Source organism: Salarias fasciatus, chromosome 14 (genome assembly GCF_902148845.1).
Source record: "Salarias fasciatus chromosome 14, fSalaFa1.1, whole genome shotgun sequence".
Taxonomy (NCBI): Eukaryota; Metazoa; Chordata; class Actinopteri; order Blenniiformes; family Blenniidae; genus Salarias; species Salarias fasciatus.
In genome coordinates, this window is record NC_043758.1 from 18307025 (window position 1) to 18330438 (window position 23414).

Consider the following 23414-nt stretch of genomic DNA (forward strand, 5'->3'; position numbering starts at 1 on the left):
GTCCTTTATGTCGTCTCCTCCAGCGAGTAACCACTGCGTCTTACTAAGCTGTGCTTTAATATGATACATTTGCCCCGTTTTGGTCCATGTTTAAAAAAAAAAAAAAAAGTCAGATTCAGTCAAGAGGATTAAATCCTCCTTCAAAGGCCCCCGTTCCCACTTCTTTTTTTTTTTTTTTTTCTGATGATTAAGACATGAGCGCCAGTTGAACTTATCAAGGAACTGAACCGTTTTCCTCCCTCGACAGGTCCAAGGCCAACCACCTGCAATGGAAAGGATTAAGATAGGCTGAGGAGAACAGCGGAAAGCTTAATTCGGCTTTATTGAACCTGTTTATTTCCTTGGTGACACGTAGTAATGGACAACAGCTGCTGTAAATGTGCCTTAAGTGAAGAACATTAAAATGATTGTGCAAAGCATTAGAAAACATTAGAAAACACCTGCTCTCTTTATTGTCTGAGCTCAGGTGATATCAATCAGCTCGTCTGTCAGGAAGGAAGCTTCACCTACTTTATGTCAAGAGTTGGGACAAATTGTAGAATGTAAATCAATGTAAATCTGACACACTGGTGTGCAAATCATTGCAACGTGCTCTATCTACAAAAAAGTAACAATATTAGAGATTTTATTGGAACAAATTTTGGAAAAACATTTGGAAAAAGACAGTGTAACTGTGCATCAGTCAAACCCAGAGTAGGGGAATCTTCTATTGAGATTTTCACTATGTAAAGTACGTACTTCACTTGATAGAAATTGTCTATAATCACGACTATAAATCAATCCTGGATTGCTCCAGTCGTCTCAGGGAAATCATTTGCTGCAAACACAGCGGAAACAGTAGCTACACACACGAAGCAGAGAGATTGTGTTCACTGACAGCAAGCTCAATTGAAATGGGCTGAAAAGTGTCCATTGCAAGTTTTTAGTTTGCAAATCGGCAAATGCCTCTGAGTAAAAAGAGTTTTTAAAACTGTTTTGCGTTAAAGGGACTTGAAACACTCAGTGGATAAAACAGGAAAGACGAGACTGTCACCAACAAGAAAGAGAAAAACACTCCACTTTTAAACAGCAGAGATGTTCTCTCAGTCACCGTCACTCTCAGTGTTATTCAAGGAAGAGTTCAAGTCCTTCAATGTTGAATAGGAGCCTGTCCTATACTTTAAATAGGTTGGTATTTTTCAATTTGGATAAAATGCGTCAGTTTCAACATCTGTTATCTTTCTCCAATTTAATATTAAATATAAGGATTAAATCTAATTCAGTGTCACAAATAATGTCCAAACTTTTTTGAGTTTCTGTTTTACTTCAGTAAACTGATCTCAAACCAAACATTCCTTACCGTAGTCTGAGGATGACAAAATGGTCAAATCTCCACGTTGGGGTCTGTGAATCCTTTTTTTCCCTCATTTACAAGGACGGGCTTCTCTGTTCTTGTGTGCCAGACAAGTATCTAGTGAGAAAACAGCATAAAAACCCAAATGACAACAACATTAGTCACATGCTGTTTCCTTAATGCACTCATTCAGTCTGTTTCCAGCTCCCGTACTCAGCTTTCTGTTCTCCAAAACATTCCAGTCTACTTCTAGCCGGTGGTACACGCACCACCGCAGGGCCTGTCTGCCCAATGTGTGAAGAGCTACTTGAGCACGAACCCTCCATGCATTGAAAGGGAGTGAGGAGAGGCCTCAGGAGTGTGTTATCTTCCAAGGATGACGCGGGCCTCTCAGCTTGCCTTGTGTAAAGTCTTCTCCAGACTAAAGGATAACGGCTACCGTCAAATGAGGGCCGGCTCGCAGTGTTTTCACATAAATACATAGAAGATTTTTGCCTTTGTGGAGGAACTGGGGCTCCTTGTTGTGTTCTTCGGTGTGTGCGATTGTGCTATCAAACCTCCACACCAGCTTGATTTGACCCGAGAGACCAGACAAACATTTGGGAAAAGGGCGGCAGAGAGGAAGAGGGAGAGGAGGGAAATCAGAAAGTGTCGGGGCTCATTTTCTCCTCTCTCTTCTGTGCTGGAACCCTTCTTCCTTTCATCTCGCCACGGCGGCGGTCATGAATAATTCATGCGCCGTGTTTGAGATGTGCCAGGAGCCCACTCCTACTTTGCTCAGGTGTAAGGGGAGGAGGTTAATAGTCACACTTGCATCTGAAGTGGCAGATTATAAGGAAGAGAGATGCCCACGCACGACCACCGGATTTTTACCCCCCCCTCCTCGTCTATCCCCCGTCTCATCTGTAATCATTGTGACGTCTCAACCTCCCCGTTCACTCCACCAGCTCCAATTCCGCTCTCTCGGGCGTTCCCTGAATCCCCTCTTTTCATTTAGCCCTCTGAATGGCAGAGGGGGAGCAGCAGAGAAACCTCGAGTGAAAGTATCCCCCTTTCTTCCTCTCCCTCCTTACCCAACACTAACCCTTCTTTCTCCATCACTGGGAGTGTGCCCGCTTGCTTGTGACGTGGATACTCTGTGAGCTAAAGCCTCCCTGACTTTCCTTTTCTCCGAGAGGAGCTTTAGTGAAGTGACCCAGACCGAGCAGGAACGGTGCAGAGGATCTCTGGTACGGATGAGCAGAGGGGGCTCGTGGGCAGTCGGAGACAGATACGATCAATGATTTGCAACTTCTCGGCAACAAGTCTTCACTGATTGACAATCTGATCAATATAAAAGTCTGTTTTGTAATGGAATTTCTTCTTGGAACTGTCAGACTAAGCATATGCTAAAAAGATTTGCTGAAAGGGAAATCCCACTCAAGCAAACATGAGGCAATAAAACATGTTGCAGCCACTTCTATTGATCAATGGTCAATGAAATTTATAGAATAAAAGATTCAATCAGGGTTTTTTTTAAGACTTTTCCAACATCTGGTAGTTCTTCAATATCACTCCATATATTTTCTATGTTACCAAGAAGCTCAAATTATAAATGTGGACCACACTGGGAGCTCACTCAACAGAGTACACACCTCTAGCTTTATGCTTTCTGGTAATGTTTGAATTCTTTAAAAATCAGGAATAGTCAAAGAGTACACGCTATGAGAAGTGTGCGTGTGCAATCTTTTCAGTAGCAACATAATAAGAATGACATTTTTAGTTTAAATTGTGTTTCTTTTAAATTATCACAGGTAAAGCAGTATAGTTTCAGTAAAACACTGGGATGAGTATTTATAATCTAAATATGAAGCCAGAATCCTCACAGAAAGGAAACAGAAAAACACCTCTCAAACAAGAACCTCTACAAAGGATTGCTTAAGTGTTGGCACATAAAGAAGTGAATATGTGGTCCAAAATGTCAAGCTTTCCCTTCAATAACTGATCATATTTACTCCAACATTCCTGATTGATTTCTTTATGGGAAGTCACAGTCTGATTTTGTTTATGAGTAATAATGTCTCACACCATCAAGGCAAAAGCTGCATCATTTAATATGGAATACCCTATGAATATTAGAAAATTACGTTTTTCTGTTCCAAAGTGCCCTAATTACAAGAGTGGAATTGAAACAGTGAGTTTGTTTACTTTGGTTTTATTAGAAACCTTATTGAACTGTTCACTTCAATACTCAGTTTTGTGCGTCATTGATACAGTGGTTTCTGAAATTGCAACTTCATTGAACTCAGCACATTCCCAGTTCATTCAATAAAAATGTATTGCAAAAAAGCAGAAGTGTGTGGTTAGGACTCAGTGTTTCATGGTTTTCACCATCCTCGTAAACATTTTAGCAAATCCCTTCACTTCAAACTGCTCAAGTTAAGCCGCTTAAAATCAGCAAACATTTAAAAAAAAAAAGGTTACCTTAGTGCAATTGGCTGCTTTAGGCTCCAAGTCATTGAGAGTGACAAGTTCCCGGAGCAAACTGCTCTCCTGGTAGCCTCCCTTCACTCCGCGAAGCTTAAAATATGCCTGGGGCTTGAAGAGGATGAGCCTCAGGTTGATGGCGAAGCCGGCCATGTCGATGGCGAAGGGCCTGTGGGGATCGAACACCGTCTTCCAGCCGTAGACCTTTCCGGCCGCGTTGACCTTGGGGGACTCGTACCGCAAGCCGCCCACGAAGGCCACGGGCCACACTGAAACTTTCCGAGTCGATCTCATCTGGTGAGAAGAGGTATGGAGAGAGAGCAAATTAGTCATGTGAGAAAGTGTGTGTGTGTGTGTGTGTGTGTGTGTGTGTGTGTGAGCGGTGGCATGGGCAGAGGCTTTTATGGCGTCGCTGCCATCATTATTGCGGGAAGACAGTGACCAGTGACCAGGCTGCATGGGAATGAGGCTCACACACTGTTCAGCAGCTGCCCTGCAAGGACATAATTAGGGACAACCATCTCTAAAGGGAGTAATGGTGGAGCACTCCGAGGAGCCGCGCCATTAAAGCACGACGCCCTGGTTGCTGGTTGGCTGGAGAGATTCTTCACGGTCGAGCGGCACCCTCCTCAGCTTTTATCCCCGTCCTTTAATCTTCCAGCATCAAATGATTTTTGCCACCTTCTCCTTTTGTCTACCGCTCAGTGAGTCTTCGCCACGCTGGCGAGAGCTGCGGCGGTCATAAATGGGACGTTTTTATAATGAGGGAACGGGAAGGTTTCGAAACAGCAGGGTCATTTAATCAAACCCAATGCAGCAGAAATAATGACACCGGTGCCGCTTTCTCAGAAGGTCTACTTCAAATAAAGGTGTGAGGAAGTGAATTTATTCGATCCAGTATTTCTGCATGCAAGCGTACGTTTATAATGCATGGATTTTTTTTTTTTTTTTTTGGTAAAATATATCCGGATATACCTCAACATGAAGCCTGCTGCAGTGGATTGGGGTGTGAGCTGATGTGCTGCTGTGCGGTCCAGTCAGGTGATTTCCTTTTCAACAGCTTGAAGCAGCCCGGGGGCTTATAGCAGTTAAAGCTTAAGGGAGAACGACTGCGAGTCACCAAGATTTGGTGGGATACTCTGGCTTCACGAGCCCTGAGTGATAATGGAGAAGGAGAGATCAAGCGCTTATATGCATGAATCCATATGATAGTGCTGCTACAATTTTGAGAGGAAGAATCCTAATTCTATACATTTTTCAGCCAGCTGAAAGGAGAGCTCCTTCGCCAAAGCTGGCTTTGCAGATGTATATAAATATAGAAATACTTTTTTTTTTTTTTCACAGCAGCTAGACCACAAGTAAAGCGACGGCCTTGCCCACCCATCAGTGTCTCCTTTCCTCACAGATATAAATATGACTTAAAGCAAAAGGCAGCAACAATAAATCAGCGTCTCTGCAGGCAGTGTCAAGAGGTTTGTCACTGTCCCATCTTTGCTGAAAATGTGAAAACGAGTGTTCTTCCCGCTGCCTCTGGTGGGAATATGAGCTGGAGTAAAACATCACAAAATCCCCTCTTTTGCTGGCAGTCGAGCGAATGAAAACCCGACCAAGATCCCCTCTCCCCGTTCCGGGGAGTACACTGTGTTTGTACGGAGTTTTTCTGTTGCATGTTGCTCCAGTTTGTGAGTGGGAGTCTCCGTGTGCATTTAAGCTCAGTTTCCTGTTCCACTTAGGGAGAAACCTGCAGAGATGAAGTCCCGTGTTTGAAGGTTGAAGTGTAGGCAGCAGAATTGAAATAAGAAGTTCCCGTTTCTAACTGAGAGGAAAAACTAGGCGTGTATCCAGGTGCATTATTTAATCCTTAAGGGTGCAGACCATGAGAACAGTTATGCTGCCGCACTCTGTGGAGTCTGTGGATTATTATTTTCATCCAAACAGTAGAAAAGTTCTCCAGTGGTTTTGCTTTCAGGAACCTGATTAAAATTCTGCTGAATTATTTAAATCGCCCTGATTATGGCAAAAATAAAACTGATACAATTTCAAACACATTAGAATTGCAAATGCAGCCAGTTGTCTATTTAAATTTTAAATGAGAGGCTTTTTGAGCATACGATGAAGAAGAACAAGGCAGCAGTATGTTATGTACATTTACCAGTCAGTCTCAAATGTGTACATCTGCCTCATCTCTCAGCCTCGCCGTACTGCCTGCATGGCCGCCATGGAACTCATTCTCTTCTGACATCAGAAACATTCAGTCCATTTCAAACAATGTCATGTTTTTAAGGTTTTTATTATGTCTTTTTCTTTTTCTTTTTTTTTTACTGTAATTTAACCTGCTCATTGTACAGTGACCTTGGGTGTTCAGAAAGGTGCAAACAAATGAAATGTGTTATTATTTTTGCTATGAATAATATTGTGGTGATACGGAGATCCTCTATGGGCTGGTCTCTTTTTAAAAAGACACACACTCACTGCTTTATTGGATTGGGAAGATTTACACCTTGTCACATTCTAGAACCCAGTGGTTTTCAAAGTGTGATCTCCAACTCAGCCGGACAGTAGGAAAAATTCAGAATTGCACGTTTTCTCAGTTTTTTTTTATTCAGAATTCATCCCAAAACCATATAGTTTATTAATACTTCATTAATCTCAATGGGAAAATTTCTTTTTCACATTGATCAGTCCTATTTCTGGTGTGAAGGTGCCGCCTCGTTTAGACGCTCCAAGGAGCTGAGGTGACTCAAGGGTGACTCATTAACCCACAATAGTGACTTGTAAGCGCTGGGACTCCTTCGTCTGTTTCCAAATCTGCTTCCCCACCACTGCTCCGAACAGGACTCCACGCTCTCGAACTACACAGCCAAAACGGAAAACAGACCGTCTTCGAAATTGAAAGTGAATTAGAAAGAAAACCTCAATATTTATTATGTCGCTTCAATAATTCACATGTGTATTATAACAGTGAGAAATGCAGCTTTAATCAAGTTTTTATTAGCTTTTACTAAGGCCTGACCTAAAAAGTAGGTGTTGAATAAAAGAGTGTTTTCCTGGTCGTCTCTGCTGCGACTGTTCAGATGACAGGAGGACTGGATGGCAGCAGGAGCACGGCACTCCAGAACTCACCAACTTCACTTGCTCAAGTCCTCAAATGGCTCTTAAAGTCAAGAGCTACTTTTCTTTACTGAACATTTCTGCTTCAGAATGACAGTGGCGTTCCTCTTGTTGACGTAGACAAAGTAAGATTTCAGAATCGCGTGTTTGAGTGTATATTTCCTTAAAAGTGGAGTGTGCAATTGAGGGAGGTGACTGAATTTTTCACTTCTGGGGGATCATACAGAGGCTCTGGGAGGTAATATGACTGTAAAGACACCTTTTTAAAGTGAATTTTGCATAATATGACTCCTTTAAATCAGTGATTCCCAGGCTGGGGTCTTTGGCCAAGTCAATGTAAACATAGAAAACGTGTTTGTTGGTGAGATGTCTTCAGTTTAACGATTTGCCCAATCAGAAATGAGCAGATAGTTCTGCTGGCTATTTAGAGAGAATGAAGAGGGGCTAAATGGAAAAAAAAACAAAAAAACAAAAAACAATTGTACAAAAATATAGGCTTCATCTGAAATATGACTACTTTTGTGTCTCTGCATAAATTAATCTTCCTTTGTTTTAATTTAGAAAAAGGCCTTTCAAACAAAACCATTGTTGTTCCGTCTCTATACAGGCATATGTGAATTTGAACTTGCAAAGCAAATACAAAGTATCAACCCACGATTTAAAAATAAGGATCAGATAGCAGCTTTTACAAGTTTGCTTTGTCCTTAAACTATGAATCAGCAAACTTTACTGTACGCTCTTCTTTCTGTCTGGCTGTCACTTCTTTTTTTCTTTTTCTGTTCTCAATTTTTTTCCATCACTGGCTCTCCCTCCTTGTGATTCTCTCTGTGCCCCTCAGGGCCGTTACTCCGGCCCATAAATAGGCCTGTTGGAGGTGATGGAGGGCCTCAGAGGGAGACGGAGCACTTTGGCTGATTCCCAGAGAAAGGTAATGACAGGCCCCGTCAATACCTGGCGCTCCATTTACTACGGTCCCCCGTCTGCACTACTAACAAGACTTGAGGCTAATACTCGGAGGACCTGGACCGTGTCTGCTCAGGTAATTCAACTGATGTCAAGATGGATGGCCTGAGATGTACTGATTACATGCCCAAACTTCTCTGCACTAGCTGCAGATGCCTTACTATGCTTGTTAAGATCTGAAAAAAAAAAAAAAAAAAATGCTGCAAGCAAATGTGAATTTCTGGCCTGGTTCGACCCCTTTTGCTCTGCAGAGACTGCATACAGCTACGTTTATACAGCCGATACCAATACTGCACAGTAAATCTACAGTATATATTAAAAAAAACAACTTGCAAGGTGAATATGTTTGCAATTCTATAGATGATGCAAATCCGAGACACGATTCATTTCTGTTTGTGCAGATGTAAAGAGTCAATCAGTAATGTCGTAATCCTGTGTGAAGAAGTCCCAGATTTCTGCCTCTCTTGATCGATTCCAGCCATTCTCCTGTCAGCTGAATTACTTCTTAATTTTCAAACTTTTCTTTGCCACAGTAAATCAGTAAATTACCCATCAGCTCTGCCCTTGGTTAGTTTTTTCTAAGAATCAGGAGGACCATTGGAAAGATTGATGGTTCCACTAGAAGCTGAATGTGTCTCATGACTGCATGACGCATGTTTGGACGATGATTAAAACAGGTAAATTTTACATTCAGGTACGAGGATGATTTGACGGTGTTTACATTTTGGAAATCTGTCTGATCAGTTTGTTCCTCTTAATGAAATCCAGTAAATGTGGAGTCCTTACAGATATACCTGAACTTCATGAATATGGCAATGATGCTTGTTTTGAGCTTCATAGTGCTCTTGATTTGGATTAATATACTTTTTTCTTGTTATCATATGTTTTGTCATACTGACCTTTATTTACCTTTTTTTTTTTTTTTTTTTGTTATTTGATTACAAAAGCCGCAGTCTCCAGGGTAAAATCCCTGACTTTAGTCCACCATGTCTACCCCTTGCCAACAACTTCCCTTCCCTTTACAGTGTGTAAAACTGTCCATGACTGAGAGGAGAGATGACGTTAAACCCACACACACCTCCTCAAACAGCTCCAGGCTGTATGTGTTGTCGTCGTCGGCAAAGTAGACGATTCCCGCTTGGCTGCTGTTGGCGTTGAAGGTCTCCCTCAGCCACCGCAGGGCCAGATTCCTCTGCATGGTCCCCCTGGGGATCCTGGGATCTCGGGTGTCGCCCCGCAGCTTATAGTTCCTGGGCGTCTCCACGTTGAGGTGGGTGTAGTTCAGCCCCGTTTCTCGGAGGAGCCGGGTGACGAGCGGCGTCCTCCGCTGGGAGTCCTCCACCAGGATCCAGTGCAGGTTGGGAACGTGGAGGAAGGTGTTGGCCAACCGCGTCAGCTCCGCCTTCTGCACCGGCCGGCTGTAGGTGGGGGTGATGATGTGGATTGTGGGCAGCACGTCCGACCAGGGCGGCGGTCGCGTGTACACATACTCTGTCCTCACCACCTCCACTATGTCCTTATCTGAGGCACAGTATTCCTTGGAGTCCTGCGCCTGGCCGCCCGCCTCCCTCTTGCCCTCGACGCCATCATCTGCAGATTCGGGGGGTGGGGGGGGATAAGAAGACATGTGAGGCATTAGTGCAACCTTGAACTGCCCTTGGTATATTTGCCTCAGGTGACTTAAACCCAATGGGGGTAAAGTGTACCTGAGAGCCGATGGTGGCGGACTGCAAGCCTCTCTGGAATGATAAAGATCTCTTTTACTAGATGGTGACAGGCTGCAAAAAGTGAAAGCAGGCACCGTGAGAGGATAATACAGCTGATGGACAGAGAGACAGCGCGAGGGAGGGAGAAGAACCCTGCTCGTCCCTCAGTGTCGCCTTCGGGCATTTCTTTGTAAAGAAAGAAAAATGTGAGCATGCGAATCCAGTGGATATGTGCCTTTTGATGTGCCACACTCCATCACGGACTCCTGCTCCTTCTACCTTTTCCCCCTCATTTCTTTTGCATGCTGCGATACCTCCATGCAGTAAACACAGCAATGAATTGCTATATTTTACCAAATTAAGGCAGCGCAAGTCACAACATGAAATTGGACTCTAACACCGGTTGTTACAGACGATGAGCACCAACTGGCACCGAGACATTTCGGTGTAGATAACCCCTCAAAAGAGGGTCAAGAATCTGGCTACTTATTATTCTGCACTCAACCTCTGTAATGGCACCGAATGCTACTAGATTTTTTTTTTTTTTTAAAAGACTTTCCTGGACAAGTGAATGAAAAATATGTGGAGTTTTTATAGAGAGTAGCAGTCATCCATTATTGTGTGCAAGAGAGCAGACATAAGTCTGAGGGTCAAAAACTTCTAGTTTGTTCAGTAGGAATAAAAATGACCATCCAAGATAGTTCTTATTCGTACAACCTTAAAGGCAGTTTGTGTCAAAGAAATGTCTGTTGTGATCACGGTGTGTGTGACTGTTTTTTGGCTGGAGCACGACTCCTACCTCTTGTTTCTGCAGCACACACACACACACACACACACACGAAGGTTAACTAAGATAGCTGCAGAAAACAAACAACCTCAAGTCACGTTTAAATTATTTGTGCTGTGGTTTCCCCCCTGTCAATTAAATAAACATGTTCACTGGATGCATGCATTTTCATGTGCATTCAAGACAATATGGGAGGAGGGTGAAGAAATTCAATTAATTAGCTGTCACTGTAATTTTGAGCTTGTTTATTCAGCGGCCTGCTTGACATTTTCAACTGTTAGTTTAGGGTTCCTGGTGATGATTGGGAGGCTGGGGAATAAAGATGTGCAAACTGAGCGCTGCATGTGGAAGCATAAAATATCTCAATGCCGAAAAAGATACATTAATTATTTAGAAAAAACACCTGAATTATTTGCTCTTGAATTCCAATGAGTGGCGTTCGAGACAGATGTAGTGCATCGCACAGAGTACAGAATATGAATTCATGTGCAGATACTTAAATGAATTAGCAGTGAAGAGACGCAGCGTATCATACTACAGTGGGCTGGACATCATAAACCTGCAGGATTAAATGTAGTTTAGCTGTACAATTGAATTTACTCAGACCTGGCAGACGGAATTATAGATCTGAGAGAGTCGGTAAGAGTGTGTGATCGCAGCTTTTCAAGTTTTCATCGTGTCTGCAAACAGCCCACACTGATGAGGTTTACAGTGGCTGGACAAGTGTTATTGACTTCTGATGAAGCTCGTGGTCGTGGCTCGTGAGCACCTCTACACAAACGACCCGCTGTCTAAATGTGAAGAGCGGCGTTAGGTTCGAGGACCCACTCCATGTTTGATACTGCCGGTGGAGTGCAGTGTGCTGCGTACCCTTGCGGATGGCGAGGAGCGGAGCTATAGCGCTTTGGTGCCAAACAGTGATGAGCAGAGTCCAGGGTAACACGATCAACACGATGGCCAGAATATCTCTTCTCTTCGGCATCTCCAGGATTGGTTATTTGGCTCGGCATTACCTGGACAGAAAGAGAGAGAGAGGGATGGGTGTGTTATCAATGTGCTTCTCATTACTGTGAGATCTGCAGAAGTACAGTAAAAATAAGCAGATGTAAGCTGCAAGTCTGTAATGTCAAGGAGCAAATAAATAAAAGAGTAGCATGGTAGGTGGCATTAAATATACTGACATACGAAGCAGTGACCTAAAAAAAGGAGGCCAGAGCCAGTGAAGGAGGTCATGGATGTACCCTCCTCCGCCAACCGGATGAGCTCATCTCTGCCTCGCTGAAGACGGTGGGGTGAGTTCACGCCCAGGGAGCACACTATTCACTGACCAAATGGCAGGAAGCACGTCACCGCTGAAGCTTGGCTGTTTGGCAAACGTGCCCTTCCCTCCAGATCTGAACATTTGGTTCAGCTCTGTGTGTCTTTGAAATATGGAGTTACAGCCTCAAAGGCATGACTCAGACCTTAACTAAAGAAGTGTTGTTAGCAACATATATTTATAATTATATTAGCAATGCGCCATGATTTTATATGCAGCTCTAAGTGTGGCATTTATGCTTTGTTTCCTGTTACTCATTCGTTGGCATGTGTGAACTGCTGAGTTAAGTCCAGGTGGCTCTCGACTACATGACACAGCTTTTATTTCTTCTTCTTCTTCCTGGATGACATGACTGCTCCCTCCAAGACCAGTCTTTAATATCCTGGATTCAAGCTCTGAAGCCACCGTGCCCATGGCCTGTCCGACCAGTTTGGAAGAAAACACTTGGAGCAGCTCAAAATTAGAATGAAATCAGACATTTTTCTTCTCTTAAACTGGCTTTTTGCATCCAATTCTGACACTGCTCCATCAAACTAGAGCCACAGGAAGCTGACCGCTACCTAATGAGTCATTGTATGCTGTCAAAATAAACTCTTTCTTTCTCAGGATTTTATATTGAGGTATTTTAGATTAGACGGTCTGCAAGATTTTGAGCAGCAGCTTCATGAAACTTTAAAAAATTAATCTTGCAGAACCTCTCAAAGTTTTATCAAAAACAGCTTAAGACAATTTTTTTTTTTTGTCCACATAAATGTCGACGATTATTCGGCTTGTAGTTTTGCCTCGTTGTCATTTTTTCTGGACTTCTTGTTCTGCATCCACTCCCTGTTCTCCATTTGCTCATTTACATTGAATTTAAGGATGTGCTTGCCATTTCTCCCGGGGTCTGTCTCCACTCATATTTAATAGGCTTCTGGCATGATGCCAAGCCATTGCAGGGGGAAAAAAAAATGCTGTTATTAAGCGATGTGCCCAATTAAACAAAGGAGAAAACAGACATAATGTGGGCACAGGTGTTTAGAGCATTCATTTCAGTTTTACACATGAGGTAACAAGTCATCATGTTTCCCGCGGTGATCCTGCTCCCACTGCTGGGGCCGGCGGCAGAGTATCCAGGCTTAATGTAATTGTACCTGCCAATTATGTTTATTGGGCTCTGTAAATAAATACGCCATTACTGTTTGTGAACAGTTCAGACACAAACTTTGTTATAAATCCCAAAAGAAATAAACAAATGAAAGATGTTGGTGCTGCTTTATCTATAGTTTTGAATCCAGGTCTCATTTATATGTGGAAGTAAATCAGATGTGTATGGACCATGTACCCGGGCTGATTAGTTTTTCTTAACATTGCGTCTCTCAAACCGTCAAATTTGCTGCCATTCAGCTTATTTTGTCGCACAGAGTTCACATGGTGAACAAATGAAAAGCATGGAGGCCATTAAGATGGAAATCCGGCACAGTGGCCAGTTTGAGGTAACGTATGCATAAGACGAAATTATGTCTCTTTTTCTCGGTCTATGCTTAAAAATTGTGGCAGTGTTTGACGTTCATATCAAACACACAGGACTGTCATCATTCATGGCTTTGCAGTTCGCACTTGATTCAAAAGTAGCCTGAAGTTTGTAAACAGTACAGGTACAGGCATGCGTGAAGTTTCTGACATATGAAAGTGTATCTGTCAATTACTAATATATGTGTAACCACACGGTAAACAGAAAAAGAAAACAGATTTAAGCAGCAAGTCTGATCTGGGAATCAAGACTTGCATTGTAAACGCGGCCGAAGGGGCCGACTGTCACGTACATATATGGTCAATATCAGGCTTTTGGGCTGTTGAAGAAATCAAAAATCCCTCAAACACAGGGAGAAAATTCAAACTCTGCATAGAAAGGCCCCCAAGCTGAAATCAAACTAGGAATGTATATGCAGTGAGTCCTCATCACAACACCGCCATGCACCATCACTTTTTCAAGGAAAATGCTGTTCTATTTTGTGTTGTTTTTGCATTATTCCCTGAGTTTTATTCTCAAAGGAAAGTCAGTCTTTCAGGCGATTTCTTTCATAAAGATTTGTGTTACACAATCCCACAAAACTATCATTCTTTTCACTCCTGAAAAATGCATATGAGTAGAAAATGAATGAACAAGGTGATATTTCCATTTAAGGTAACTGCATGCAATCAAACCCCGTTATGATCAAAAAGGCACCTGGCAAACACACACACACACACACACACACACACACACACACACACACACACACACACACACACCGTCCAATACCGAGCATCTATCAGTCAGACAGTCTCAATTGTTTTTGCCAACATCTTCAGTGAAATTGATTCCTTGACCTTGAGAGAAAACCCTCGGTATTTAAAGTATCGCTTGGAGCTGAGTTCGTGACGATGGCTATCAGTTGATAGATGATTTATTTAAGTACAGTCAGTCTGCAACTGTGATACTGAAAAAAGAAAACTCCCAGCAGCTCTGGTTGCACTGTGGTGTTGCAAAGCGAGGCATTACTGGCTTACGAGACTCAAATAAATTCAGCCATTAAAATTTCATCTTGGTCATTAAGTTGATTCAAACTGTTGCCGTGACTCTGTGTCAGCAAGACATTCACAGCCTTATAATATTTCTTTGTTGGACCCATTAAACATTCTTGACTTTCAAGAATCCAGATGCTGAAACAACACAGATATCCGCTGAATTCTACTGACTTACATTTTAGTTGAGATTAATTACCAAAAGACACAGGAACACATTTTATTCCTCTTGGAATAACTTTTATAATAATGAACAAAATAGATTATTTAACCAGTGGAGAGAAATATCTAGAGAGGTACGAGACCTAAATCAATGCAGTAATTGGATAATTTTTAGTACCAAAACAATATTTATAACAATAATCACCATTTGAATTGAATTTTCTAGGATTCTTATGTTATGTGGAAGTAACTCACAAACTCTTTTATCTCCACATTTGCCTCAAACTCTGGTTTTATTTCAAGATCAATCATGATAAATATACTGCAGTTACACAAAACATGGTTAAAATCTTCTTCTTAACATTCAATATGATGTGTGTGTGTGCACGTGTGTGCGTTTTCCACTTAAAATGAGGATAGAAAGAATAACATAAGTATTTCATTCTCTTAGTTCATATGTGCATTAGTTAATGGTTAAAACGTAATAAACGAAAGGCAAACCTAATTTTACGTACAGTGAAGCTACAACAATAACGGTATGTTTCTTTTACCATCTAATGAGTTTTGTTAAGGCTACTTTTTTTTGGCAAATAACATGATATTTTGGGGCAGAAGTGAAACATGTGGAATGATTTTGCTCAGTTTTATCCTTCCCCTTTTCTTTTTTTACATAAGGAAAAGCTGCATTCTGAATATTCACAAATGTGCACAAGTAACTCAGCCTTGAAATATCCTTGGACGACACCTGCACTGAAAACAAAATACAGCACAATGCATGTGACAGAGTGCTTTATGATATGATACGCACAAGGCTTTAAACGTGGAGCATCATTGTTCAAACGCCAACTGGTACGTATTGTGAGCTGGAGTATGAATAGACAAAGACTGCAGGTTTCTCTCTCTTTTACATGTCCATTCATAGGTTTAATGTATAAATGCTGCAATCCACCTACACACACATGCCAAGAGATGTCCTTTTTAACAACGCCGCCATGCCATTACCGGGCTGATGTTTTCAGACTTTGAGAGGTTACGATGGAGTCCAGAACCAGTCGACAACCACTTTAACAGCAGCGACGTCACTTTTCTGACAGTGAAAACATGACATTATTCCATGAAGACTCACCCACAGTCAGAACTGGATCATGGCACCACTGGGGATGCACGGCTGGGAAGGCCACATTGCATGCTGGACGGGCTACCTAGCAGTGATATCCTCCATGACACGTCAGCCGTCCATCCTCCTCTTCCTCCCTCACTCTGCCATGTCCAGTCATGCGGGCAGCCAGTGACGAGTCGGATCCTGGAAGACGAGGACATACTCTGTCAAGAATGACGCAACGGCGGCAGATTGTGACACCTTCTCTCTTTGTGCTTCCACAGCGTGTTCATATTCCTCCCCCACAGCTTCTCCCGCTCGCATCGACAGGAGACATTTAAGGTAAGTCGCAAAGGTTTAAGGCAGGTCGGACTCAGACTTTCAAAAAGTCCTGGACATACACACCGGTGTGGCAGTGCGACATCTATTCATTATTTAACTTCAAAGAGCCGGGGCTGCAAGTGCAGCACAAGGAAAGTAAGCCAGTATATTCATGTGAGCTTTAATTCGGATCTACATCATGCAGGTTCACATGAGGAATTCCTCCCCTGGTGGTTTATGACTGCCGCGCTTTTCCGAGCACAGCTCTGCTTCTCGGTGAAAGAGATGCGAAGAGAATTACCTTCTATACTGATATGCGTGTTTACTTAATTCATTCCGGTCTGTGCTGCACAGACATAGGCTCGGTTTTTGTTTTTTTTCACCCCACGTAATATGGAAACTGAGAGAGGGTTAGTCACAACGCCGAAGCCTGCCAACCGTCTGAGGTGGGGGGATGTTACAAAAATAAACTGGCATCATGTCTTATTCAAATACATCTGAGGAAGCGGTGCTTCTATGAAGGCTTATGCTTCACACAGACACACAGACAGTCTGCACGCTGCATCAGCACCAAGACTTGATGGCTGAAGACTGTATTTTTAGAGGCTTTATGAAAGAAAATCGCATAAACTGCATGCATATACCGTTTTGGGGTGTGAACAGCAAGAGCGCCAGGAACCTTTTTCTGAGGCAGACTGGAAAAAAAAAAAAAAAAAAAAAAAAGAGGAAAATTGCTGGTGACCCAGTAATGCAGTGGGGGTTGTTTGTGCTTGATGTGCACAAAATTCCAATACGAGCTATTTTCAGGAAGCCCTGATTTGCCGTCTGACTTTTCAAGCTGACAGATCTGAAGGCTGGCATCACGTTTGGGAGAAGAATTCAAAAGATGAGTATAAATACTGGCCTTCATGCGATAGTGCAGCCCGTGCAGTGTTTTCCTGCTACTGTAGAAACGAAAAACAACAGCTGAACCGCACCGATCGCAGCCCTCCAGTTGCTGCGAGGGACTGTCATGCGTTCGACCTCACAATGACAGTGTTGCCGCTGTGATTTCTGAGTAGCACGCCGGCGTCTCCGACATAATGCGATGGAGCCATAAACAGAGGGAAACACAGTACAGTTCAACAACCTGCCAAAATTTCAGACCCTTCAACAGACCAGTGTGTCGTCTCAGTGCTAAACATTTTTGAAAGGCATCGTCTGGAACAACAAACACACTGGGGGAGCGCTGCCAGCTGAAGGGAGCTGGAACTCACAATGCTATTGTGAGGAGACAGCGCAGTGCTGGAAATGGCTGGTATTGTCATATGAATGTCAAATGCATTCATTAAAAGTATTTCATTTCTTCCTTGGAAAAGAACTTTATATATCTGAGCAGAACCAGACAGAGAGGATGTTTAGCTTGAAATATTTTCCTTACAGTTTTTAAAAACGCTGCAGAAGGTCATTTTTTTTAGTCTTCTTTTTTTTTTTTTTTCCACGTTTGATTTTCCTCAGGCCTCTCTGGATAGCTGTGTTGTTTTCTCCAGTCTGGTTATGATAACCTGACAGTCGCATCAAAAAGCAGAAATCGATGTGACACTTTGCATGATGTCTTTATTGCATCTTGCTCATTTAAAAGGCTCATCTACGACAGTAAATGCATCAGCTGACAATCTGGTGACTGACTGAAGCTGTGGAGCGATAATGATTACTGTCCAGACGACACGGGGCCGCACAACGTACAACTGTTCCTTTGATAGCAATGTAAATAAATGTCATTAGAGAATGCAGCAATTTTGATTTAAATGCAGTCCATCTTTTATCACTGACTGTCATACATTTCCCTGACATACACTTAAGACCAGCCTTTGGTGACTTTAAACTTTACAAAGGTGTCGTATCAAGACAGAGCCTGTGATGAAAATCATGTGTGTCGATGGGGCCGTGACCTTGGACGAGGATCCTCTTCAAATGCGATGTATTCACTCCTATCTGGGAAGGAGCTCACAGTTAAACCATCAAACAAATCACTGAATTTTCGGCCGACTTTCACATTGATCAAAAATAGCAGCCATGTGGTTGTGATGCTTCTTTACATTTTAAAATGTGGCCTTTCTGTTAGCTGTACTAAGCATTTTGTGAATATTTAAAATAAATGGTCCAGCATTCACTGAGGCATATATCTTTGTCAGTGTCTGTATTAAGCGAACAATAAATAAATGGTTGAATCTGTAAGCGTCAATGTAGCAACGTCAGAAAACTGCAGTAACTCTGACAGCTCAACACTGCCCCCTATGCACTAAAGTGGAATTACTTCAATCTTACATCTGGAAATTTGGTTTAAAGCTAGGGTAGACGATGTTGTCCAAAAGCACTTTTAGTCATACTGAGTGAAATGCTCCTTGCCCTGTGGGAGAAGTCAATACATTATGTGGATGGAAAAAGGTGCGGAAAAAATCTGACCACTGTAGCGGCCAAAGGACAGTAAAAACTCCGACCAATCGTAAGGCGCGGACCGCTCTTCAGGAACCAATCAAATCCCTTCGCCGTTCTACCAGCCCCCTGCGCGTACATTTCAATGGCGTGCACTGACTCTGGTTCAGTGCGCGCGCGCGTTGCCAAAGCGCTCTCGGCGCTTGCGGCTCACATGAAAAATAGAACGAAGCTGAGCGGGCGCGCTGCGCTTCTATGCGCGTTGTGTGCGGGCAGTCAGAAAGGTTAATAACATTGAAGGCGATCACAAACTCCGTGCGAGTGGCGCTCCCGCACGCTTCCGCGTCCAGTGCGTTCGCTCCCAACGGGAGCTCCTCCAATGGGGTGGGAGCTGGGCGGAGCCTTGGGGAGATGCTACATTCGTGCTACATGCTAGTTTTCCAAGATCGTCGACCCTAATACTCTAGAAATGGTGGTATTTTTGAAAAATGTGAAATATAAAATGATAACAACTTAATACTTTAAATAATGGTGAAGCACATCAGGAGTGAAAAGATAAATAACTTTAGCTTAATTTAATTAAAAAAAAATCCCACACAGTACTGAACCAGTCACCATCTGGGAGCCAAAAGATCCAGATTTTACTACTGAACTGAACCGAATGATGTGGCTCATTAAAAAGAGACGGAATTCCCATCACCAAACTAAACTGTGCGACGTAGCAAGAATACAGAAAGTCAGTCCCACGCCGCAGACTGCAGCAGCCAATAGCACACAATGAGGCATGACAGCCTTTCACATCAGCACGAGTTAACCAGCTGTGAAGGGAACACCTGCCGCTGATTAATAAAGAATCACAGCAACAATGCCACATGTGCAAATTGTTGTACTGATTGTTGAACTAACACCATTAACCCCAAAGAGGTGACACATGCAGGTGAAACGCTGTGTTTCTCCGGTGGTTTTACACGCGCCTCGTACTCTGTGAGATAGAAGGTGCCGCGTTTTTAATCAGTCAGCCTCCGACTTCTGATCTCCCCTCACCCAGAACATCTCCTATTTCCCGAGGACCAATAATAACGCTCTCTTATCCCTGCTCGCTTCGCCGTGGCGTCATTTTGATGTCCTCTCCGGTCGGCAGAGGGGAGAGGATCTCTGGAGATAGTGTGTCCTTGCGTCCAATCGCTTGCCTTCGCATGTGAATTCATCGGTTTCTGACCAACTTGTTGAAGCCTCGGAAGACTTTTCAGGGATATCTGGGGAATCTTAGAAGACGGTATAGATCATTATTGATGTTACTGTCACAGCGAAGTGGAGGGGAAAAAAAAAAAAGCTAGCTTTGCCTGAAGGCGTCATTAAATGTGAATTTGGAAGCTGCAGGCATTGATTCAAGCTGGTTTAATTGCTTTTGAAGGACAGTAAGTCAGGAGCGGCTGATCGGAGCGGCCTTTCTCTGATGTTTCCTTTCTTACAGAAACACGGTTTGAGAGCAAAATGAATGGAACAAAATGCAAATCAAAGCATTCTGTTTGGTTATGCTGGTAAATCTTGATCTGAGCTGACATTTTACAACGATGTGACTACGAATACACAAAACATTCATGATCGTGAAGATTGAGATTGTTTAAAACAATGGAATTAAAAAATATATTGTCTCACAAATTTAGTTTATGTTTAAAACGATACTTCAACATTTTGGCAAATTGGCCCATTTAGCGCAATTCCTTAGTCATTTCGAACAGCATACTTACTTTTTTTGTGAGGGCGAGCTGTTGTTTATTCAGAGGTGAGTCGGGGAAGATTTTCGGGACGGACACAATGGAGGTGAACGGTATTTTTGTTCCCCCTCGTCAAACTCATCAAATACACAATCCAACAACCCCAAAACACTTTGGTGGACACGTTATAATCTGCACATTCACTACGCTGGGCGTAGTGATTTCAAAAGAAAAAGTAGTTCCCAGTATTTGCTTCAGTGTCGTAACGCTACAATATTATTTGTTGGTGTTCCACAGCGTAGTGAATGTGCGGATTATAACGTGTCCACCAAAATGTTTTGGGGTTGTTGGATTTTGTATTTGATGAGTTTGACGAGGGGGAACAAAAATACCATCCACTTCCTTTGTGTCCATCCTGAAAACCTTCCCCGACTCACCTCTGAATAAACAACAGCTCGCCCTTACAAAAAAAGTAAGTATGCTGTTCGAAATGACTAAGGAATTGCACTAAATGAGCCAATTTGCCAAAATGTTGAAGTATCCCTTTAAAGGACTCAGTTCATCTACTTGTGCTTAGGCTCAAATGGAGAGACGACTCCTCAGCGTGGGTGAACAGACAGGAGATTCCTCATTGACTGTTGTTAAGAATGGTTTTGTGAAACTCCTGTGTCTCTTTTGTGACTGTCTTTTCCCCACAAGCGTGTTGAAGCCCTTTCGTGGGCAGCCAGAGAACTGATGACATCCTGTGAAATGTTAATATGAAAACTGGAGCGGAGCTTGCCGTTACTTAACTTTTCAAAATGTGAAGGACAGCGTTAGAAGTTCTCGAAACTACAATAGGCATTAAAACTATTCAGGACGGATTTCTTTCTGTTTAAATCATAGTGTTGTAAAGACCTTTCGCGGCTCCCTCGAGGTCCCTGCCGCGCTACCATTTGTATTCCGGCCTTGGGTTCGATGAAAGGTCGCTGTAGTTTTGAGTTACGTGTCCCATCCATCCAATTCACACCTGTCATGCAGCGAGTCTCTTCAAAATTTGATCCTCTCCACATGAAACAAGTGCCTGAATTGAGCAAAGCTAATAATAGCAGTGGAGGGACAGCAGCCACTGTATGAATACTGTGACTGTGGAGAGCAACACCAGCTGTGTTCTTCACAACTGTGCATATTTAATTTCTTAAAGAAATGGAAGTGTCTGGTCATTCAGTAATAAATCATCAATTTTAGGCATCTGGAAACCTGAAACGTCAGTTTGTGTGTTTTTGCAACTATTTGCAGAAAATGTTCAATTTAAGAAAAAAATTCTGAAGAATAGAAGCATTAAGTGCTGTTTCTAACACGTGATTGAGATCGCCGTGGTTGTTTTATTTGCAGCAGGATTTGAATAACCCATTAGCAAAGGAGAATTGGCCCTGACTGATGGTCCCAGTCCACATGTGGATCGGCTGTCTCAGCAGTTGTGAAAGATTTAAGATCCCTCGGCCTTCAGGCAGGTCCTCTTTCTGCTGATCCCCATGGGGGATAGCCCACTGCAGCCTGCCTTTAACTTATTCTGACTAATTTATGGTTGAGCTCACCCAGGGCATATTTCCAATACTGGACCTGGGAGCATGATGAGGCTTCGCGCGGCACTCCAAGCGAGCCGAGAAGATCTGCTGAGGTTTCAACTCAGACCTTAACCTGCCACGTTGGGCCAGAAAAGCTTGACTCCGATCAAAACGGGAGTCGAGGGAGACGTGATCGTAGGAAGACCGCGGGGAGAGACGGATGCAATACCAGCACTGATTCAGTTATCTTTGATAGTCTTGTGCATAATTGATCAGCACAATTCATTAGTATTGATTGTACATGCCATGCGTGTACGTTCAAATTAAATCAAAACGTCTCTATAGACTCAGACTTTTCAAAGTTTCATTTGCAAGATATGAATATTGACAGTAGCTTTAGAATATGCACAAAGCTAAGGCTTCACCATAAACATGAGAACAAAGGTCATCATATGAAGCCAACACCAGCAAGCAATGCATAATGAGAGGCATGTTTTCAGCACGAGGAGAGCAGCCGTGTCGACACAACCCGCTGTCCTCCATTGTCGTTCCTGGTTGCCAAAGCAACTTGCAGTCTGTGGGCTGCATGGAGAAGCCATTCTGTCAGGATGAAAGGGTAAGAGCAGTCTATTCTCCTGACGAACTGTCATCAGCACCTCAAATAGGTAAAAAAAAAAAAAAAGAAAAAAATCTGCCCGGGAATGTGAAAACATCCGTGTTCTGTGACGGTTTATTTGAGGTCAAGGCTGAAAACTGAGGCTAAGACTGAAGGGAGGGCCGATGTTACATCAAACATCTTCTTAATTTTAAATTGGCTGAACTGACAGTCGGTAAATCATATAGGTATCACGCAGTTGTTTGTGTCCCTCTTATTTTTTAATTCTATTTTTATACAACTCATGTGACATATTCAACAAAACCTATGACACACAGTAAGACGGGTTTAAATTATGAGATCAAAATGCTACGTAAGCTCAGCATATTAATGCAGTGCAACATCTCTTTCTCTTGGCAGCTTTTTATTACCTTAATCAAGCAGATTGTGTGTATAAAGCAAATCTAGCTGTTTTCTCAGTAGGACTTCTTTATTAAAATGTTTGAAAGGAAATCATGAACAGGAATAAGCACTGCTAAAGCTATTCATTATAATTAAGCCCAGGCTATTTGGACTCAATGTGTGTGTAATGAAGAAAAATCATGATTTAAAAAAAACAAGGTACAACCAAAGCCATGAATGTAGCAGATGTCATGGCTGAAGGTTAGATTTACAGACTCCTCAAGCCGTTCCGACATTACAAACTTACTCAGTAATATCCAAACGACCCTCGTCTTCAAACACGAGAAACATGAGGAAGTCCCACATTGATTAATACTTGCTGAAGAACAATACATGTGAGATGTGTGTTTGGAGGAAATTGTTTTTTTGAAGTTTGTTGCACCCTTTTTTGATTTATCATGCAGATCATATTTATCCCATGTGTTCTGATGTCGTATCTTTCACCATAGTTCAGCAGTGGAAGGGCCACATAGACCAGAGACGAGGCGATGCCCCCACTTCTCTTTAGTATTTCTACACATTGGTCTTAAAGATGATTTTGGAAAACTCGTCTGCCTTTTTCAGACTCGTTGATTTGTGTTGAACTATCCAGTTCTTTGCTCAGCATGATCACATAATGTTAACGTCACACGGCCAAGCCATCAAGCGCAATTTCGGCCAATTTATTACAAACAGGAAATCACACATCCACAGATGTTACAGATGTTTCCTCACTACAGTTATAATGGGCTCAGGGTAAATTGGAAAATGTACCCAGAGCCGTGTGCTCCATCAAAATGACAATGGATATCAATCACGAAACGAAGCTTTTGTTGACACTAAATCAATGCATCACAACCTTTGCAGAGTCCAGAATGATTCATT

The 23414-nt window shown here is 42.6% G+C and overlaps 1 protein-coding gene across 2 annotated transcripts; it reads right to left on the reverse strand.

Moving 5' to 3' along the window:
* Positions 1-181: 181 nt before the first annotated feature.
* Positions 182-15706, reverse strand: LOC115400527 (galactosylgalactosylxylosylprotein 3-beta-glucuronosyltransferase 1). Of its 2 annotated transcripts, XM_030108467.1 has the most exons (7): positions 15520-15706; positions 11237-11379; positions 9580-9651; positions 8952-9463; positions 3797-4093; positions 1340-1450; positions 182-263 (listed from the first exon to the last, which is right to left on the reverse strand). In XM_030108467.1, exons 2-6 carry the CDS (start codon positions 11346-11348, stop codon positions 1364-1366), a joined length of 1080 nt encoding a protein of 359 aa, XP_029964327.1. In that variant the 5' UTR covers positions 11349-11379; positions 15520-15706; the 3' UTR covers positions 182-263; positions 1340-1363. The 2 variants fall into 2 exon arrangements, with proteins under 2 accessions (XP_029964327.1, XP_029964328.1); XM_030108468.1 differs by lacking the exon at positions 9580-9651 and having other exon boundaries at positions 15520-15705.
* Between the last annotated feature and the right edge of the window lie 7708 nt (positions 15707-23414).

Coding starts and splice junctions, on each gene's coding strand:
- LOC115400527 (XM_030108467.1), bottom strand. CDS start 11,348: ATGCCGAAGAGAAGAGATATTCTGGCCATCGTGTTGATCGTGTTACCC. Junction 9,652..11,236: donor GCTCCTCGCCATCCGCAAGG/GTACGCAGCACA, acceptor CACTTTTTGCAG/CCTGTCACCATCTAGTAAAA. Junction 4,094..8,951: donor GCCTGGAGCTGTTTGAGGAG/GTGTGTGTGGGT, acceptor TCTTCTCACCAG/ATGAGATCGACTCGGAAAGT.